Source organism: Barbatula barbatula (assembly GCF_947034865.1).
Source record: "Barbatula barbatula genome assembly, chromosome: 7".
In the NCBI taxonomy this organism is placed as follows: Eukaryota; Metazoa; Chordata; class Actinopteri; order Cypriniformes; family Nemacheilidae; genus Barbatula; species Barbatula barbatula.
Genome location: NC_136770.1, coordinates 20,053,389 through 20,075,740, shown reverse-complemented (window position 1 = coordinate 20,075,740; position 22,352 = coordinate 20,053,389). Strand labels below are relative to the sequence as shown.

Here is a 22,352-nt window from a genome sequence, read left to right as displayed (position 1 = left end):
CACTAAACCTCCTTTCTGAAACGGGTATGCAAACAAAATTAAAAGGCATCAATAGTTTCTAGGCATACGTCTACCAATTGTTTTTTCCTTTTGAACGTAACGCTGGTGTGTAGAAAGCGGATATTGCAGTGCCATGTGATGTTTTATCACGTTGATGTAAAAGCTGGTAGTCTTTGTTTTAGTTCAGATACATCCTTTTGAGTTTCGATCGAAACAGCTTCAAAAGGCACAGCTGTGTTTACTTTTAAAGGTGCAGGTTGATTGTGAACTTCGGTTGCTCTTGTTTGTGCATGCAGGGGTTTTTGTCTCTGTATAGAAGAGCACTTTGTGAACGTAGTCTTATTTCTCTCTCTCTCTGTCTGTGTGATTGTTTTTGTTTGTAGTTGCATTCCATGTACAATCTGCATAGAAGTTAGAAGTGTGTCTAGATTGCTTGTCTTTGTTTAGGTCTTGCATTTATTGTCCTGATGTCTCTCTCACTCTCACCTGAGAAGTTTCTCTAGATTTGTCTCACTAGTTTTTATTAGGGATCCTTCAAGTAGGACCTTCCATCGACAATGACCTTCAGTTGTTATTTAGTATATTTGTACTATATTCTGTAAATATAACTTAAAATATAATTGTTCAAATAGTTGGTAATGAAGAAATTATATAATAAAAAATGTAAGTAATCTTTTGTCAAATAACCCCATTTGGTGACTTTGCATGATCCTGAATGGCTTCATTTGGTGATCCACTGAATCAGAGTCAAGTATTCCAACTGCTGTACAATAAAATAATATGAAATAAAACAATAACACTCTTATTTTCTGGTGAATGTGAATTTTCAGGTTAAGGAGTGACGCTTGGAAAGATCAATGCCAGACCCGAGGGTGTCCTGTTTCTAACCCCTGTGTTCATTCATACCAATGCTGCAGGGTCTTTAATTCCCAGAATGCACTTGAACCCTTGACTCTGAACCTCTAAGCATCCAATCACTGGTTGACATCAACATCTCCTTTACCATCAGGCAACTGTTGAACATGCGTCATAACTTTTCCAGTCGTGGTTAAAGGCTCTTTACAGTCATGTCTGAACAAATAAGCATGTTTTCTGGCCTATACAAATATGCAAGGAGCTGTGAAATCTTTAGGACAGAAGATAATGTGAATCTCAATTAGCTGTTGCGCTAAGTAAATAATACTAATAAGTCTGTTGCATTTTCAAATTGAATATTGTTCTAACGTTGTTATGTCAACAGGGTAACATTCTAGTTGTTTGTATAGATTAATATGTGATTTGCGACTTATACACGTGTCTTAATAAGATTTGTGGCTTAAAGTCCCCGTGAACTGGAAGTTGCGATCGTTTTTATTTCCATATTTTGACGCATTTCTGAGTGAAATGGAATTTTGAATGAAAAAATATTGGGCGTGGCTTTCGTCATTTTCTGCAATTTTATTGGATGTATAAAAACAGCCGTTACATTTTGAAATGGAACTGGCAGCAGACTGACTGTTGAAGGGGAGGAGTAAACGGAGGCTCCGTCCAAGCTGTCTAGCATACGTTATTTGAGATAGATAGACATTACAGGACGGACATTTTTTTTATTTTAACTATAGATTATGAAGGCACGCGATTTTTAAAGAGAATGACCCATATTGATGAACTAATTACAATAAACGCTGCAATATTTCCTTCAAAATAGGCATTATAATATTTTACTTCACTGGAATATTAAGATAAAATGTATCTTGTGAAAATATTGGTATTGCAAATAAAATTCTGCTCAAACCAGTATAATTTTTATTTTATATAGTTCGCAGAAATCTTCCATATTATCAGACTTTTTGTATTGTAAGTAACAAGCATAGACAAGCAGCTGGACAATCCATATATACAGATGTGACCTTATTCTTTGAATAACCTCTTGGAGAGGGCTGTGTCATATTAAAGTATTTGATTTATTTCTTGTCTTTTTTCAGAAAAAAAATAAGATAATGTACTAGACTTTAAATGTAAGGCAGATAAGACACACATACAGGCACAAAATAGATTTTTATTCATCAACAGTAGTTTCAATCATTTTTCTTTTTTTAATGCTCAACAGACTTTGAACGAGATGTAAAACTGTACATTGCAACTGTTTCGCAAGAATAATTTAGAGATGGAAAATGTAGCTTTGTAATCCATTTTGTCATACTAAAGACCTCTATAATTTTGCACTGGAGGTTCAAGCATGGGTGTTAGTCATAACACATCAGTCTCTTATATTCCAGATGGTTCCAAAGAAAGCTTTTTTATATGTTTTCCCTTTCTGGAATTTGCCGGGTGGAGATGTGCACTGTCTGGTGGAAACTACGCCCAACAGACACAAACACATGTACACAGTCAGAAACAGCTATTGGTAACCCCCACATTCACACAATGCAGGTGTAATCACTTTTGAAATCATGAAACAAAGTGACGGTTTTTGATGCAGTTAATTTTAATAGTCAGTAAGTGTCTGTTTATACATTGTTCACAAAGTACAAAAACAATGAGGATCTGTTTTATTGGCAGTAAAAGCATCTGTAAAAATTGGTCGCGAAAGCCATACCCTTGTGAAAAGCACAGATAACCACAACATTTGTTTATGAGAAGGGAGTGGAATGGTTGGGACAGACATTGTGTGCAATTTGCGTAGAAAAAGTGTGCGATTGTGTTCTCGCAGGCTTCTGTCAATGAGTGTGTAGATACTCATTGTGCATCGCTAAGAATGAGTATGTGTCATTGTGTGTGTTACGTGGCCCCAGTAGGCTCGTCTCTGACTTTGGATTGTTTGTGGCCTGCCCTCTCTCTATGCGTATCTCCAAGGGGGAAAGTATTGGGCGGAAGCCTACACAGAAAGCCTGAAACCCAGCCGGTGGCATACCAACCCTGGCTCTTCCAGGCTCCAGTGTAGTTACATCAGCTCCAGAGGGAACGAAGCTTCCTAGTGTGCCAGACAAACAGGCATGGCGCTGGGCATGTTTTGTGGCATAGAGGATCTCCTGGCCTCTGGGAGTCAGTTTGTGTGGGGTTTGACTGAACAGGTATTGAGAAGATGGTACAGTGATGGGCTTGTGCCCTGTAGGAGATTCCTGCAAGCATGGTGCCATCTGGGAGATGTTTATGAGGTATGAGAAAAAACATTTTGATATTATTAAGTTGATAGTAAGAGTTTCGAAATGGTTTGGTCTTTGAATTTAGTGTTGCTGGAGATTATAGTTTTGAGTTGTTGATGATATGTGAGTTGACTTTCTACAGTATACCACATACAACATATCCTTTTTAGAGACAGATCTCAAGTATCTTTATCAAGGTAAATGTAATAGAAAGATACAATATAAAGTGTTTTAAATACATATTTAAATACTGTGTGAGCAAGTCTGTTGATTTTAAATCGAATTATAATTTTTTTTCATAGCACCATCTGCTCTTTTCATTAAATACATATGGACGCTTCACTGTTGACTGAGGATGTTTTTTCTCATCTTATTGTTGCAAGTGCTATGGTCTGTCTGCTGCTTTTGTTTCTAATGAATGCTATTCTAGAAACCTTAACCTGGATTCAGTCATTCATTACATCTAATATATAATATATGCTGCCTAAACACAGGTGTTGTTTTTTGAAAGGTTAAAGACCCAGTGAAATAAAAAATGAAAGTTTTTTTCTTTTATTAAAATCACGATGTCAATAAACCGATATGCTATTAGGCGCATTTAGGAGATATAACCGTTCAAAACTGACAGTCTGGCATGTGCGCTCAAACAAATATAGAAATTCCATGACATCACGCTACACTTCAGCCTCAAAGTTCTTGTCCAATCAAATCCGTTTTAAAATCCGAAGGAGAAGACCAACAACAGTGTCACTCATCAATGTAATAAGATTCAAATGACACATCACTGGTAACACTGATCTTCCTATTCTTTTCAAAAGACTTACACCACTGTCACCGTGGCTATCATGCTGTTAAATGCAGCTTTGCCAGGCTGAAGCTGACTGTGCTGTAAATAAAACGCTATTGTTTATTTTCAAAGGGGGAAGGGCTACTCGATATGTCTCGCGCACTGCATTTTTCAGTTGATATTACGTCAACACACATCAAATAATGATGTGCATTCCAAGGCGATTCGGTGCGCATTTAAGTGAAGCCAAACAGATTAAATTGTTTGCTACTTACTTATTTATTGACCATATGGACATTGCACACATAATATTTACGCAGACGGACATAAACTCTGTGCGGAAAATAATTCAGATAATGCAGCGTTTTTAAGAAAGCCTGTTTAAATTCAGACTCCTAAAACTGAATACATAAAAAAACAAGAAAGAAAATGTTTGTCATGAACATTTTTATCGGCTATATTTCTCTTAATTAACTCATTAGAAAGTTTTTATTGAGAGTGATTTAACAGTCGAGTGATATTTATATATCCAGACAGATCTTCTCTCCAGACGTTTGCTCAATAATGTGTAGCAGTTTGGAACGTGTACAGTAGGTCTGAGTCATTACAATCCTTTTGTTTTTCTTGTGACTTTTTCAACAGATTTGTGGAGTTTTGTAGGGCAGTGTTTTTTTAGCGCACCCCCCCCCTCCAATAAAGAATTATAATCTTAAACTTAGAGTTAAACCGAAAACATATTCAGTTATACAATTTTGTAACATCAATTCTTTTGGTTGGTGATCTTATTTTTTTATGTTTGATTGCATAAATTGTATGTTTAAATGCCACAAAATCTGTGTTCCCCTAGATCCATCTTGAGGCCCCCAGTTTGAGACCACTGTTGTAGAGTATTTTTTTATGTGTTTTTGGCAAATAGACACACTTAGATGTTTTTGAAGGTTTAAGTGTTTTTGTTAATTGACTGTCTGAGTACTTACAGGGCCATTTGTTTGTGTTGGGGAGGTTGTGTAGGGGTTTGTTTGAATTTATATTATTATATAGATTATAAATTCCTGGTGAATGAACCATATGTCAAAAGCATTACACGTCACATGACCCTTCTTTTTGCATGGTCACTCATTGCACACACACACAAACAGATACAATGCATTTATCAGTATTTTAGGTTAGATTTTCCTTTCCAAAATGAAGTCTAAACCATGTAAAATATTCATCACAAAATTCTGCATTTTAAACAAATCTATTGTTTGGTCCATAACATGATTTGAATGGCTGTTCAGTCAGACTGACATAACGTCAATTCTATGTCTGACACAGTGATGACCTTATAGTCTGCGACTACACAAACAAGAGAGCGCTCAGCATGAGTAAATCTATAACAAGCACACAGATAACATATAAGTGGAGGATTGTTTTGAGGGGTCAGTGGAGGGCTTTTGGGTGGGAGGGATACAGAAAGTCTTATGGGGGTGGGGATGTGATGCTGCATTAAGCTTATATAATGCTGAGTCGGGTACAAAGAGCTTCCAAGAACATTGCTGTTGGCAAGGTAAATCTCAACCTGAAGCCGTTAGGCTTCCTGCTTTGCTGGTGGGGCAGATTTTCCTAATGTAAGGTCATTTGTGTTGCTGCCTACGGTATTGATCTAAACAAAATGAAAAGGTTGACTCCCAAACTTGACGTTCAGATGATGTTGTTGAATAGTTCCTAAAGAACTAAAGTTCCTAGAACTAAATTGAAACTAGTACCAATAAGGTTTGTAAGGGAATGTATGTTTTTTTCTGTCCTAACAATAAAAGAAATTATAAAGCAACTGTTGTTCCCTAAGGGGGTTACTACAGTGACTAATCCAGGCTTGGACTGTGTAATTAACAAATGCCGTAATTCTTTTACAGTAAGATGGATTTTATGTGGGTTCTTAGGGACTAACCAATTGTTATTGTTATTGTTATTTATTTATACATTATTCTAGTATTTCAGTTACATTTGTAAAGCTGTTTGCTCTTTATACACAACAAAAGTATTTAATCATAAGCCCAATAAATGGATATAAAGGTCACTTTAAACTGATTAATTCACATGAGAGTTGTTCATTATGTTATCAGTGCATTATGCTAACGCTGGCGAATCTAGTTGGTTCTTATTCATCTAGCAAAATGTAGGCACGGCCTGTGTTGATTGTTCAAGCTTGAATCATTTCTGAAGTTATTATGAAGCTAATTGTGTATATTATTAATGCTGTCATTAATTCAAAGCAATATGAAAGCTGATAAAATGAGGGCAGATTACTGATTACATCGAAGTATGGTAATATTATCATAATAACCATTTAAAAATAAAAAGCAGATTCACAATGCCATGATTCACTCAGATGTTATTAAATTATATTATGGTTCAGTCTTTTAAATACACGGCCCTCAGTTACGCAGCTGTGCAGCCATTGTGTAAGAAAACATGATGTAAACCTAGAAAAATAAATACAAGCATTGTAGCAGACGTCTCATAGTGAGAGAACAATGTCTTCTTACAAGTTCAGGTTTACAAGAGTTCAAATCGGTTTAAGCCTCGTTGCGGTTCTATAAGTCTCTCTCCCTCATTCTCTTTGTCAATCTCCAAGAGCATGAATAGAAAAGCTAGGAGTTTAAAACATTAAAAGTGGGAATTTATATTTTGATGTGTTTGGCATATTGGATTGGATTCAATTTATTGTCATTACACACATACAAGTACAGTGCAACGAAATGCATATTGTAATATATGGATAATTTTTTATCATAAATACAAGTGTTTGCTACAACATAAATGTGAATAAATAATGAAAGATTTGTGGGTTAAATATTGCAATTACAATATGTAGAAATGAATGGTAAGAACTTTATCATTACGATTTTTGTGTATAGCTGAGACTACACAGAGATCAATATTCCCAATGAGACAATCCAGTTGATTTACTCTATATAAGAGGACACACTCCCCTCACATTATATTAGTGTTTATAAAACCATAGATGGTTATGGCTGATGAGTAAATTTCTCAAGATGTCATAGACAAACATACACGTACAGTATATTCAATATTCATCTTTAACATGTTCTACTTATGACCACATTTACGTGCAGTGGTAAGATGTGTAGATAGTAAATATATTTAGACTAATGTGATGCATGTCTGACTTTGCAAGATGACGGAGGGCCGGCTGTGCCAGGTGCTTCTGCTGGATGACAGGCAGTTGGAACTGCTGGTTCAGGTAAAGCTATCATTTCAACATAAAGTTATAAACTAATGAATGAGTGGATTCAAAATCAATTTAAAAAACATTGTATTTATAATAACAGCTGTTTTATCCATCACAGCCAAAACTTTTGTCCCGAGATCTCTTGGACCTGGTTTCATCCCATTTCAACTTGAAGGAGAAAGAATATTTTGGAATCTCCTTCACTGATGAGAGGTAAGTTGATAAGAATGATTTATTATCAGATTTATAATATGACATTTCTGCAGATGAGGATTTTAGTTGCCATTGCAGTGTCACTGGAAAGACGAGTCTCAGCAGTAATTTGGAGAATTCGATTCATTGATGCCCTAGAACAGTAAAATTGTGTCAAATGCCCTAGCACCTGGTGATGTGACAAATGAGGAAACATTTACAGTTATGCATTCGGCAGACGCTTTCATCCACCCAAGCGACTTACATGGCATTGTACTATACATTTGTTTCCGACAATGTGCAATCCCCTGGGATCCAACCCACGACCATGGCATTGTTAGCGCCATGCTTTAACCACTAAGCCACTTTACACTAGACTTCTGAGTAAAGTGGTGATTAAAACCACCATTAATGCAATAGAAGCTTGGCTAATATTTCATTTTGACTCAAGTATTGAATTTGTATTTCATTTAGTTCTCTTTTTTCACAAGGGGTCAGACAAAATGGCTGCAACTGGACCGCAGAGTGCTGGACCATGACTTTTCCAAAAAGACTGGACCAGTTGATCTCAAATTCCAAGTCAGGTATGTTCATAGATTGTATTGTTGGCCATGCCATTTTATCCAGCAGGTGGCACCACATACGAGTCAAACTGCATCATTCAAAATCATGGATTTTAGTCTAGTAAAATAGGGTACGTGATGTTACTGATTCTTGTTGTGTTTTCTGTAGGTTTTACATCGAGAGTGTTGCATATTTGAAAGATGCCATCACTGTCGATCTGTTTTTCCGGAATGCTAAGATATCTGTATACAATGTAAGTGGACGAAGTTTAAAATATCATGGCACATGTTTACAGAATTTAAAGTTGTTCTTGTTTTAAGAAACAGTATAACCAATAGTAACACGTCTTCCTTGAATAAGTGCTTTGTAAGATTAAGCAGTGTGAACTGAGCACCCGCAGTGCGCTGCATATGGCGCAATGATGGGTTTGAGGGATTTTCTATTTTGCGGGACAGCCACCCCACGTTAACTCGATCAACATGTACACTTTCAACTGTCTCAGATCCTCAAACTTTAATAATATTACTCACAAGAGAACACAAAACGACCCATTTATATTTATAAACATCGTGTATTCGCTTCGCGAGACACTTATTTTTTGCTTTCTTTTGATGCAAGTTGAAACACGAGCGCTGAACCTGCTCCTGGACTGTACCACTTAGTTCAGGGGATGATTCAAATGGCACAAGTGGGAATATGTTTACGGATTTGTTGTGTATAATGTTGTCTTAAGTCGTTTAGTATCGTTTGTTTATGTTAGTCGTAAGTCAGAATAAACAGTGAACGGGTGGGAGATCGAGTATTTTCGTTTCCAAAGCTACCCTTTGTTGTTCACATGGTATCGTCCAAAGAACCTGCGTGTGTGTGTGTGGAAACTAGTCGGGTAAATAGTTTGATAACGTTACCGTGTGTGTGCTCGAAGGAAAATGGGTGAAGCTGTAATTTTTCTTGTATGCTTTTCCTTTTTAAAATCTACAGGGAAACCTTGAGGTGGAGAGTGAGACTGTTTTTAAGTTAGCAGCGTATACGGTGCAGGTGAGTGAGTAACGTTATTTTGAATTGCTTGCGTTGCGTTTGACAGGCTCCCCGCGATTTGAATCCGAACCGATTTAATGCGGTTTAACATATAAATGCGTTTCAATTCTATTTCATTTGTGTTTGTGCACGCACGGAATTGCATTTTTTAAGTACGTGTATAAATATTAGATTTTACTGGAGTGCATATAAAGTTTGCAGACGTGTGACGAACCTCTTCAGAGTTGTTAAGCAGCATTGGACTGATTCACCAACACAACACTTGTCTTTTTCTTTAGGAGACAAACGGAGACTACACAAGGTAAGAAAAATGTTTGGTAGTTTTGTTGCTTTCAAGCTTCGAAAAACGTTATTTAGACTTTATTAAAAACAGCAAGGTTGAACCTTCATTGGCCTTTTTTGGACCCTGTACAACAGGCGTATGTTACAGTGTATGCATGTTTTTGGTGACTTGGACAATAACATCAAAATCAAAAGGAAATTTCATTTGACATGTTCTTCTAGCATTACTAAGAGTCACCGCTAAAGTGTGCTGACATCAAATTTACAATATCACACAATAGATGTTTGCAAGGGTTACATTTTGTAGATCCTTTGTATTGCATCAGTAGATTACATACAATTAATATTCGTTCATAACATCTTTATTTAGATGTCTTATGTATGACTTGACAACTTAACGAACATTCAAAATGAAAATGTCGGAGTATTGGCATTCACAATTTGAGATCCCTAATAGTTATTATTACATTTATAGTACCCTGATATCGGAACACTGCAATAGGGAAGATAGGGCTGATGTAAAACTACAGAGACAGATTGGTGTGTCTGGGAGTCTTTCAAGTTAATGTTTAGGCTTGTGCTTAAATGTTTTGTTATAAAGCCAGGCCTGGTTGATCATTTACAAGGGGTACGTACGATTTATGAAAGTGAGCATAACTGTCAGTCATGTAAATAATCTGATATATGCATCCATGTTTAGATATAACAAAGCAATGGTTTCTTTGGACTTCTACCTTAAAAGGGACTGTGCGCTGTGCATTTTGTGCAATCCATTCCATTTGTTTCTTTTTGCGTTAAATTGTTTAGAAATGTTTACTTAGTGAACACAGTGTTACAGTCACCTTACAGGTTGGCCCGTGTCTTAGTTCTGCTTTTATAAATATTCAGCCAGTTTGCGTGTCATGCTTAGCTGTAGAGACATTCATATGCTATGTTAACGTGGACCGGTCTCGCAGCAGCGAATGGGAATACAGACAAATGATCTGTTGACCACTACAAATTAAAAGAATGACTTGGTCAGAAAGGGTTAAACCTTTGTTCTGTTCAGTCTTTCTCAGTAGTCTTGTGGTGCATTATTGGAGTACAAAGCTTGTGCACTGTTAAGCAGAGTACAACGGTGTATCTCTCTGTTACTCTGAAAATATTTACCATGCAACAACTGCTATTGTTTAGGATGTATTGTCGAACTTGTTAAAGACAACATACTCTTTTCCCAGTACAGAAAACTGTAAAAAACAGTACATTTTATGTTTGCTAAAAGTGTATTTTGTCAACTTTTATAAGGATTATGCTAACATATAAATGGCCTCAATGGCAAAATTGGACTATAGTTCTGTTGACAAAACATTTATTTATTGAGCTGTGATTAATTTAACTTTCAAAAAAACATTTGGAAAAATACTTTTTATCTAAATGTTTTGGTAGAAGTTCTAATTAGGTCATGCAAGTGATCTTTTATAGCGGATAGTCTATTTTTTGTTGTTGTTTGCTGGCATATTATTAAGCAGTGTGTTTAAGTGGTTCTGGTATCAGCATATCAGTTCTAGATAGCACCCTCTCATAAGTTAAGTGTGTTTAGGCTCAAGAAAACTCTCAGACCTTTCTGTTTTTGTTATTCCCATGTGCACGCAGGCTCGCAGATCTCGTAAAGCTGGAGCTGTAGCATTTAGGTTGATCTGGAGGCCCAGGGCCCTTAGTTTATGTAGGAAGACCCCCGCGTCTTTCCGTATAAACCTACTCCTCTCAGAATGTGGAGATGTAAAGCGCAAGGGAGTGGAGACGTCTCCCGTTGGCAGGCGATGTAGGGCGTCAAGCAGGATGCTGATGTCATCTGTCTGTAGTTTATGTCAAGGGTAACCAAGCATGGGTCTAAACTCCATATGTAGACGTTCTGTAGAGATAAAGTGGAAACGTTTGAAAGTGGTGTCATTTAATAAAATTATCCTTTTATGAAATGGTATTATGATGCTTTTTCTCTTTGTGAGAAAATGAATATCTTCAATATTTGAAAAAATATTGAGAGGAGGGTTTTAATCTGATGATACTGTAAGCAAAGTCATGTAAACTCTAGTTTCAGCATCAGGTGTTAGAGTGCCACATCAGACATTTTGCTCTGACCTTGGTTTCAAGGACATTGACATAAAATGACCCATTTCCCACCCGTTTTCATTCAGTGAGGGCAGTTTAAAATAGCTGATACACGAGTAACTCATCCATGCGTTGCTTATTCTGGGTTGAGTGTTTAACCGCCCTTCCTTTCCAACTATTTGATAGTACAGACGGTATAATGAATCCCAGATTGCTGACAGTGCATTTCGGTCTCACGGCGCCAACTTACTGTATTTTACCACATCATCAACCCAGCCTGCTAGATTTATACCATCAAACTAGGGCTGGGCGATATGGCTTAAAAAAAAAATCTCCGATTTTTTCACAACAAACCCGATTTTCGATTTTAATCGATTTATTTTTTCTATTTAAAAACAAACTACAACTGACAAAGAACTTGCTCAAAACAAATGTACTCTTTATTTTGTTCTGATTTTCCTTTATGCAGTTTAATCTAAATTTCCCATTGGGGCATAAGTGTAACAGGAAACAACCCTTAAAACATGCTTGTAAACGAGATGGCAGGCCCTGCCATTGTAAACAGTGAAAATGTAGCTTATCAGTTTTCTAATAACCTCAAACTTACAGTGACACAATGCACCTTCAAAATAACTTAAAATATGAAAAAATAATTTAATTGTGTCCCTTTTTGGTCAAATAAATGTGGCAAAAATGACTAAATTAGAATGTACAAAAATACATACAGCAGTGGTATTCATAAAGTGCAAACAAAACTTTAAACGGTTTTCCTGAATCCCTGAAATTGTAAACAAAATGAAACATCTACATCCATTACTTTAGTTTCAACATTCTTCATTTACACATTTTTAGCCAGGAAGACAAGCCTGTCTACTACTACCTCTGGCTTGAGGCATGCCCGGTTACATGTAACAATGCCCTCTCCCACACTGAAAAGCCTATCTGATAGGGCACTTGTAGCAGGGACAGACAAGTGTTTTTTGGCCGGATTACTGAGCCTTGGGAAGTTTGGTTCATGACGCTTCCACCACTGCAGTGGATCAGTGTCTGGGTGTGCCGCTACCCTCTCAACAAAATCCATGTCGCAATTAGACGCGAGCCGCTTGCCAGAAGCCCCTCCCATGATGCGTATTTCACTCACGAATGGCGCGAATTACACGCGCAAATGGCGCGAATTACACGCGTGAATGAAGCGAGTAAAATCAAAATGTTCAAGCGTCCAACTACTCGCGAATAGCGCGTTTTATTCGCGCAACTCGCGTTTGGTGTGAACACTCGAGAGCGTCGGTAGTAGAAGTTAAAGAGAAAACCGATTTTCATTAAAAAAAATCGCCCTAAACGTCAAATTCGAGTTAATCGATAAAATCGATTTATCGCCCAGCCCTACATCAAACTTATAAATTGCCGAGCCGCAAAAGTAATGGCTTGATAAGTGAATTGTTACAGTGAAGTCAAGCAAGGTATTAATGGTCTGATAAGCTGTGCTAGAGAGGTCGCTGCTTCAATTTACATGTGTTGTCAATTCTGTACCCAGCTTCCTTTTGTTTTCAATAAATTTTCAAAGAATCCTGACTCAGACGTTGTGTTTTTATAGCGTTCCAAGTCTGAACATCGGATCAGTTTTGTGTCTTTGTTTTCTGAGTAATTGCTTCCTGTAAAAACAATTTTGCCCACTTTACCCTTAACATGGGTTTGAAAAGAGCTTTTCAAAGGTTTCTAAATCAGATCAGATGTTTGGAAACCCATGACATGAGGATTTTGTAGGACATGGTGTTTTGAATCCAGGTGTTGTCTTTTCTTTTGTCGTTTTGGTGCCAGACAGAAATGTTCTTGTTTCGTTTAGCTTTTGTTCTAGTTTAATTGTATAATGTAGGAATATTTTGCTACACCTGTATAGACTCATAGGTGGTCTTACCATGGGTTTTGATATTAAAGTATAGCTGCACACTTTTTTGGGTGATCTCTGTAAATCTGTTTATAATGTAGGCTCTATGTGAATCAAATTTATGTGATTATATAAGAATGATTACATGCAGTTGATTTATTTAAGCATTCAGTGATTTTAAATGTTAATTCTGATGGTTTATTTAATAATTTTGCTGCTTATTTACAATATGAGAAGTGAGAACCCCTTTATCTTAACAGAAATTCCATTAAGAGGTTAAACAACATGCCCCCTAAACATCAAAAGAGTACTCAACCATTACTTCATCCGTGTCATCACTTATCACCACAGTGTACTTTTTCAAAAGAATGACATATGTAGATATTATCACTTAAATCACACAATTTCTAACCTAACTAGACCGGCATGCTTTCTGATATTCTCAAATGACACCACTACAATACTGTTATGATGTTGCAAGTAAATAATATTATTTGTGTACGGTTATTAGTTATGTGTAAGGTAGGCTCTGCGCTGCGTATTTCATTTAAGTCTCATAATGTTTTGTTTTCTAACTGTTAGTGATGAAAGCACAAGAACGGACATCAAGAAGCTTCCGGTTTTCCCCACTACAGTTTTAAAGGAGCATCCATCATTCGCCTTCTGGTAAGACTTGGAATTCACAGCCGCAGTTAAACCAAATGTGAAAACAGTCTAGAACCTGATACTTTCACAACACAAGTAAACAGCTTTGATGTTGATGTCTAAAACTTACAAATAACACACAAATAGTGTGTGTACTTGGAAGGTCAAAGCTGCAAGTCTTGGTGCTGCTTTGTAGTGTAAAGTGTGCTTGGCCTGCAAACTGCAGTCAGTTTGTTTCTAATCAGACTTGCTAATTAATTAGCCTGTTAATTTAACCTGCCTTGTAGCTTCTGTAGCTCCTAACGTGGTTTGTCTAAGACCATAACAGGGATTGATATGGCAGCTTTAATCAATGAGTATTTAGTGTGAGGAGCAGACAGATTGAAATCACAGAACAGCCAGTGATCACTGAAGTGTGTGTCTGTATGAGTATGCGGTGAAACAGCTGTGCATCGGCGCAAGTGTGATAGACAGCTGTGCAAGTGAACATAGACGCACGCAGCTGTGTGTGTGCGTGCCATTGGAGAGTTAAGCAGATATTGTTAGCATATGAAAACATGGATAGTTTTCATGATTCCTGTTGTGTATTATTGAACATGAATCGAAATTTAAAATGCGTGTTTACGTGGAACTGGATTAGGAGAAACACCACAAACCGTGTTTGTGATTCACAGGACAGCCAGACAGATGGTACTTCACACATGGGTGCACCTGGCATAATATCTGACTAGTTTAATAGTTCGACCAGCCACGTCATTTTAACAGCACATTCACATCTTGGTCTCGTGGACAATTGCTGTTTGTTTCGCTCGTGTGGGCGGTAACCATGCTCTTTCTCTGTTTCATCTCTCTAGTGAAGATAAAATAATCCAGCATCATAAAAAGCTAAAAGGAATCAGTCGTGGACAGGCCATCATACGGTAAGCGCACTAATAATTTATATTGCTGATTTATAGAGAACTAAAACAAAGAAACCTAACAGCAAAAACTGAAAGTCTGAGCGTCCTAATTTATTGTTAGCTCATTGAGATGAGACAAGGTCAGTTCTGTCAACCTGATATGTGTCCCTGTATTGAAATATTGACCGTGCGCCACAGTGAAATCGATTGCAGGACATTACCTCAGTAACACATTAAGAGATCACTTACTAAGGTTCCCCATCGTTGTTTTTGTGTGAACACTTGCTTATTTAACCTTGTGTTATTTTTTAATGACATCTGTAACTTATCAACAGGTATCTCACATTAGTTGAATCCTTACCTGCTTATGGTGTTCATTACTACAAAGTGAAGGTATGTTATATTTTGGGTAACTGGAATCATTTGTTAATTATATCAAATGTTAATTATTTATCTTAATTAGGGATGCACCGATACCAAGCTCATGTACTCGTACTCGTAAAAAATATACCGATTCCAAAGACCGATACCTCATGTGACATAATTGAAAGAAACTTGCTTTGGAAGTTTGTGAAAAGCACATAAAATTTAAATTTTTTCATAATGTGTATAAAGTTATTTGTAATTATGGAGCTATTCTATTTTTAGTGTCACTGTGTTGTAAAAAGGTACAGGCATCGCTATCGGTGAGTACCCGAAAAAAATATCGGTTCACTGCCTTTAAAAACAGGTATCAGTGCATCCCTAATCTTAATGCTATCTTCAATAATGGGATCTTGATTTGTAGTTGCTGAAATAATTAACAACAGTAAAATATGTGCCGTGTAATTATAATTGTGTTTAGCTAGCTCACTAAAAATGTCTACCGAGATCAAACAGGTTGTACCCATTTGATCTTTCTGTTAAACTGCTGTCGCGAGACATAAGTGGTAATTACCACTGCAATTACTTTCCTTTTCAAAACAATCCCTTATATTTTGCAGGATAAGCAAGGCTTACCGTGGTGGTTGGGTATTAGCTACAAAGGCATTGGCCAGTACGACCTGCAAGACAAGCTCAAGCCACGCAAGGTTTGCTTTTTGTTATTTCTTACAGGTCAAAGGGATAGTTCCCCTAAAAAAAATGGCTGAACATAAAAAAATGTTTTGTAAGAATGTTAATAACCAAAGAGTTATGCGGCACTTCAATGGTGCCACAAAACTGTTTGTTTTGTTTTCCTAAATTCTTCTTCTTCAAAAAAAAAAATGTACACTAACCCTCTTCTCTCAACAGGTAGTGGTCTAGCTTTTGTTGAAACTAGTAACTTTGTATTAGCACCTATTGTACTATTGCTCTTTGTATGACATATCGCTTATTGCTCCCCGAACTCTTTGTGCCACATGTGCCAAAAAATGCTGAGCCGCGCCTCTGACATCTGAGTCTGATTAGGACGAAGTTTTGTTGTTATTATATGGTCAGTTAAACGGTGGAATCTCTTGTCTTATTATAAGCCTGCAAAATTGTCTACGTTTTAAATACATTTCCCATTTTTAGACACTTCTTCCATCACCGTTTCCTATTTGAGAGCTCAGAAACCATTGCTCTTTTTATTGGCGAGATATTCCATACCTCACTCCATCCACACTCATTACTGCAGTTGTTAATTGACATTCATTACTTCAGTTCTCTGTAGGATGCAGCTGGGTGTGTATGTTCAGCCCTATTCCAGAGTGTTAATGGGCATGTCCCATTCTGTAACCCGGTTGCACGGCTGCTATGAACACAAGCCCCTCCCTGTGCAGGGTGTAATTATGGAGCTTCATGGGGAGCAGGGATGGTCGCAGGGTCTGGAGCATTGCCAACAATCTGATGTCTGAAAGGGGACTGGATCCTTTGGCGCTTCCCCAATCAGAGCTTTCCCTGGCTATGCCAAGAAGGTCCATGGGAGGTTTATTGTAAACGGTGCTCTTTTTTCCCTTTTGTCTTTTTTTAGCAGGCAAATAAATTGTTTTTTTTTTACATGGAATTATGTCAGATGGTTTCTCCAGGGTACTTGGATTATTTGCTTGGAGTAAATGTGCATACCTTAGTTTTTACATTCCTTAGAGAAATGTATTGTTGCGAGTATGGTACAGTTATGGTTTTAGATGGCATTACCATGGTGCTTTAATGTATGCATTTTGCTTAAATTATTTATTGGCGGTACATTAAGTTACTTTACAAAAACACCATGGTAGAACCAAAGTGAGTTATGACTTTCTTGTAAGTGATCATACTACAAGCATAGTAAACAGCATAGTATTTCACTGTATTCTCTATAATAGTACCTTAGAAATACATTGGTTTACCATGGTACAGTACATGTCCAAATCCAATGGTTTACCATTGCACCATGTTGTTAATAAATCTAAAAATAGTAATTTTCTTCTTTCCTCTCTTTTTTTATTTTCTTCCCACTCAACTGAGTGTTTTAACTGACTTTTTTAAGTACACTAGCTCCTGTCAGAATGCAACCCATCATCTTGCTAGTATTGATTGTGCTTCCTGCCAAGGAGGGTAGTCTCTTTGTGCACCCGCCCCCAATTTGCTTCCAGTACACCAAGCTCATTATGCAGATCTGGCCATCATTGTGCATTTCTCTCAGCCCAGACAATGGATCAAGCAATAAAACACAATTAGCTTAGCAGGGGGCTTTAGAATAGAGAGAGGGGTCTTGCGGCTTTAATTCTTCCACAGGCAGGAGCCATTGGGGTGGATCTTGAATTGGATGCTTTCAAAACTTTTCGTCCAAACTTTCCCGGGCTCTGAAGCGCTGCCCCTCGAAAGTGATGAATGAAGCGTTTTTTTCTTTTCTTGATTTTGGTCCGTTTATAAATGATTTTAATTTTATATATTTTTTGCTGAATTCATGGAATATAAGGGATTTTTGTTGTTATTTTAAGTTTTAGTTTCCATTTATCAAAATGTAAATTTTCTATACTGTGTTTTTTAACACATTTTTGCATATTGTTATGGTTATCTTCAGTGCCATTTTAATCCCTTCCCACTTTTCACCTGGCAATAACATAAGTCAAATACAGTCACCTGTATCTCTTAACTAAGGTAAAATGCCGGGGAAATGTACATTTCTAGAGCTTTGGCTAAAACACGACCAAAACCTTTCTGACGGTAATTGTTTCTCATAGGGACGTAAGATATTTTCTCCATTTACGAGGGTAAATGGTGATTTAATTGCTGTCCGAATCCAGAATGTCAGTGTATTTCTCCCACCACCCGTGGAAAGAATTTCCGGCCGAATAACCTACTTCTTTTTTGAGAAACATCAAGATCGTGCGATAATGTAATTGCCGTCTGAATCCACATCTCCGAGTTTATAACAGGTGTTAAATCCACTTCTGACCAAATCTGACCACTTAAAAGCACCGGAGAGTGTTGCTCTTTATGAGGTTCAGGGATTATAGTGTCTGATGCATTGAAAATACTGTAAATTACATCATAAACAGCACAACATGACTCGCATACCATCTTCACACACATCTGAATCACATTGTTTTGTGGTTATCATGGATCTACGCGAATACATGTAAACCCTTTACAGCTTTGTGTCTGTATGATGACCAGATGATACAAGAGTTTTAAAAGTTTCAGCTGTTAAAAGTGATCGCGTAGATGCACCACGCCAGCACAGACAACATACACCCACACATTCACATACTGTAAGCTCTAGCTAATGTGACCGATTGATCAGGATCACGGCTTCACACTACACTACAGTTCGCAGGGTTACAAACTCACACCTACGCCGTGGATTTATGTTTGTCTGCATGCATGAGTTTTATCACCAAGGAGCCATGCAGATTTATTTTTACAGACGTCCTTATGAGAAACAATTACCACCCGAATAGGGCTAAAAGGTTTCATTCAGGTCATGGAAATTCAACTTTTTAGTCAGGGTTAAAATCAGATAATTTGACCTTTGGCTTTAGCCCTATTCGGATGGGACCATTTTTTCAGAACGACGTCTGCGTTTCAACTCTTCTCACACAACGTCTGTTATTTTATGTACGGATTTTGGACGGGACTAGATCTCTTAGATTATTACAGAGGTAGGAGTGTCAGATGCTTAGGTGCTGCAGAAGATCACGTGCTCTGGATACGTGCAAAACCCACAGAAATGAAGTAAACATGATTATTTAATATAATAATTTCTCATTTTCACGAATTAACATTAGCATTACGTAATTGAGTGGACAAATAAGGCAGATTTTTGGACTGTTATCAATTTTATTTTTGTATTTTGCAGAATTGCAAAAGTATCCATATCTACTCAATAGGAATATTGAATTAATGGGATGCAGGAAGTATATACATAGCTTACAGCAGTTCATATTGGCCAAAACATGTAAAAAACACGTTTTGAAAATATATTGTCAGCAATCAAAGACATTTGCATTCGGACGACATTTTTGAGTTGGGCGAATAACAGTAGATAAATTGCTCCAGAATTTTTACAGAGATCGTGTGAGAAAAAAACTACTTGGCAGATTCGCACAGGATTAAAGTCACAAAGTACGTCTGAGAAACATTAATTTCTCTATCTTTCTTGGGCTTTAGAGTGGTAACCCTTAATGTTGCTTTTTTAAATCATTGGATTTACACTTAAAGCCTTGCTTTACTAGAGTCTCTTGGTTCTTTTAGGCCACTTTTACATGATGAAAAACGGAAATGTTTTTCTTTTGCGGTTTTGAAAAGTTTCACGTATACACGACACCGTTATTAAAACAATCAGCGTTTACACAGAGCCGCAAAAATTACTAAAACGCTGCATTACGACATCACAAAGAAAAAATAACCGAGTCCCTGACGTTTGATTGACGTTTTTTTGGAAGGCGGACCTCCGTCGCTAATGAGACCATACAATACAGAGCGCTGCATTTCTCCTCATTCATAGTGAAGAGAAGATGTTTCCGTGTAAACGGACAGCCAAATCGCATAAATATCTATCGTACTATAGCTCTTTTATGACATATCGCTTATTGCTACCTGAATTCTTGGTAAGTCGCTTTGGATAAAAGCATCTGCTAAATGAGAAATTAAATGAAATTATGGTAATAGTGTTTCTGGAGCCCAATTGGTAGGATGTGTCTCTGGCACTTTCAATGCATGGGCCCAATGAATTCATATTCTTAACTTTTGGAAAAAGTTTCTGCTACACGCATAATGTAATTGTCATTACTCAAATCATGTGAAAACATGAACTTGGTTCATGCAGACAGTATTTGAGTCATGCAGGTTAGTAAACGTCCCAAACGCTGACTGTGTGAACGTGGCCCCATGTGCTTTAAAGTGCCAGTGACACATCTTGGATGAGGGTGTGCCTGTGTTCTTGACATATTTTTGCCATGCTTCATCACAATCCCAGTGACACGTGAAAGGATTTAAGGTGTGTTTAATGATAAAATACTACTTTCACAGATGCAGCATTGCATGTGCCGGTCTTTAGGTGTGTTAACGGTACAAGTATCGATACTGGTGCTAAAAATCTCTAATGATGCTAATCGGCGTCTGAGATGGTTCAGTTATTTTAACATCAGCGTTTCTTTTAAATGCTGGTTGTGCAGGTTTTGGGAATTTACATTCAAACTATTAGACCGCTGAATGGTAACTTATTCTTTTTTTATTCATTCATTTTGTCTTTATTGTATTTGTTAATCAGCAGTTCTGAGACATGTCTTTCTGTCTTTATCAGATGCAGACAGTGAGAGGTGTTAAAGATTGTTCCCTTTGTCTTTCCATTTGCACATACTCTGTTTCCCCTTTTATCTGTTATTTAATTGACTTTGGGCTAAAAGAATTATGCTGAATAGCTTGTCTCGGCTTTGTAGACGACTGCTGTTATTGTATTGTCTGACAATACTTTATCTCACCCTGTATTAATTGAGGCTTGTTTTAAATTGACTGATTTTGCACTTAAGGTTTTGGTGTCATCACTTATTCTGTAATTAAATGAGAGTAAAGGAAGAAAATACTCCATGCCAAGGTTAATGTAAAATAACCATACTACAATTGCAATATGTGCTCATTTATGTTCAAATGAGACATGTATTTTTGTTTGTACTGTACGAAGTTGTCAACGACTGGTTGGAGGTTTGTCATGTTTCCAGATAGACAGTGAGGAATTCTTTGTTGTTGGCTTTATCAGTCATTTAAACATTTTGAGAGAGGCTGGGTGTTTTTACCAGGAGGTGAAGAGTGCCATGGTCAAAGATTAATGATTACATGAAACTATTAGATTCCTCACATATTTGTCCTGGGAAGCATAAGGAAGCCGTTGATGATGTGTTATGACCAATGGGTGGTGGATTACGATTCACATCACAAAGATGCAAAACCACGTATTAATGAGTAGCTATTGAAGAGGGTGCGTAATGATAAATACACCCAGTCCTCTCCCAAGTCTAAATGAGATGAATGCCGTTCTATGTACGTGTATTTCAGAAAGGGTGAACCCGTTTGACTGGTTCCTCGGGAGAGGAAGCAAGTATCAGAGTAGGAGGGAGGCGGAGGTAGCAAAAGTATTAGCTGGTTAAATGGAAAGAGTTAGAGTTTCAGGAAGATGTTGCCGTAATCGGCGAGACGGATGAGGAGAGAATCAAGTACTCGAAGAGAAGTTTTCTGACTCAAGGTGCTTGTGATGTCACGGGATGGGGGAGTAAAGGGGCGGAGCTAACACGCCTGAAACTCTTGCAACACCTTTCGGTCTCTTCGAAAGCACACAAGAGAGAGTATTGTTCAAGGAAGCTGCTGCTGGGAAACTTAAGAACAGGATTGTGCTGGACATATCCAAATACCCAGGGCTTTTTTGAACTGGTAAGGTCGTGTTTATTTAGTTAGAGTAGATTATAACGTTTAATGTCAATTTTGTTGTTTTAATGTAAGTGTCAGGAATGCATTACCGATGTTTTAATCTGCTTTTGATAGTCAAATCCGATCTTTGATTTTCATGCTGTGATTGTACTGATCCTGTACAGTCGGTCTTGTTACTCAAAGACTCGTTCATGCTGTACCTGGTGGGGAACGTTTATTAACATTCCTGGTTAATCCAGACCCCCACACACTGATAGTAGCTGGATATTGTACTTTCCCTGTCGGAGTAGGAGTGAACGGTAACTGAACTCAGGGGAAAAGCTCTTTGAAAGAAAAGTTCTCGTGAATGGCTGATCTCTCAGCAGCAGATGTTGTGCAAGGCTTTAAACACAAACCTGTTCTCCGTGCACACCCTTTAGGGCAAATTTGATATTAAAGTCCCTCGTTCAGTGGATGCTTGCATTCTGTGGTGGTTCTTTTGTATGACAGTTTCATTGGTTTATACCGGCTTCCAGCGAAATATATCAGAGTCTATACATATAGTCTAGTAGGGCATTAATAATATAATTTTCCCTCATTGTTTGTTTTTGTAATATATAAATGCTAAAATACAAGATATAGATGTTTTGGATTGTTGAATCTAGTGTATTAATTCATGTTTTGTATGAAATATAAATACAAAGAACAAGAGATTTTCACAAATACGGACATTTTGAAGTATTTCCTTTTACTGTGTTCCTGGTATAGCACCTGTTTAAACCTGTGTTCT

At 37.3% G+C, this 22,352-nt stretch overlaps 1 protein-coding gene across 3 annotated transcripts in view; it reads left to right on the top strand.

Moving 5' to 3' along the window:
- Window positions 1–22,352, top strand: part of frmd4ba (FERM domain containing 4Ba) — a 41,418-nt gene that overhangs the window by 10,576 nt on the left and 8,490 nt on the right. For all 3 annotated transcript variants that reach the window (XM_079460954.1, XM_079460953.1, XM_079460952.1), the window contains exons 2-11: window positions 7,094–7,159; window positions 7,266–7,360; window positions 7,831–7,923; window positions 8,072–8,156; window positions 8,882–8,938; window positions 9,217–9,239; window positions 13,776–13,859; window positions 14,693–14,758; window positions 15,073–15,130; window positions 15,721–15,807. In XM_079460954.1, coding sequence (XP_079317080.1) covers window positions 7,094–7,159; window positions 7,266–7,360; window positions 7,831–7,923; window positions 8,072–8,156; window positions 8,882–8,938; window positions 9,217–9,239; window positions 13,776–13,859; window positions 14,693–14,758; window positions 15,073–15,130; window positions 15,721–15,807 — 714 coding nt within the window. The remainder of the gene's footprint in view (window positions 1–7,093; window positions 7,160–7,265; window positions 7,361–7,830; window positions 7,924–8,071; window positions 8,157–8,881; window positions 8,939–9,216; window positions 9,240–13,775; window positions 13,860–14,692; window positions 14,759–15,072; window positions 15,131–15,720; window positions 15,808–22,352) is intronic.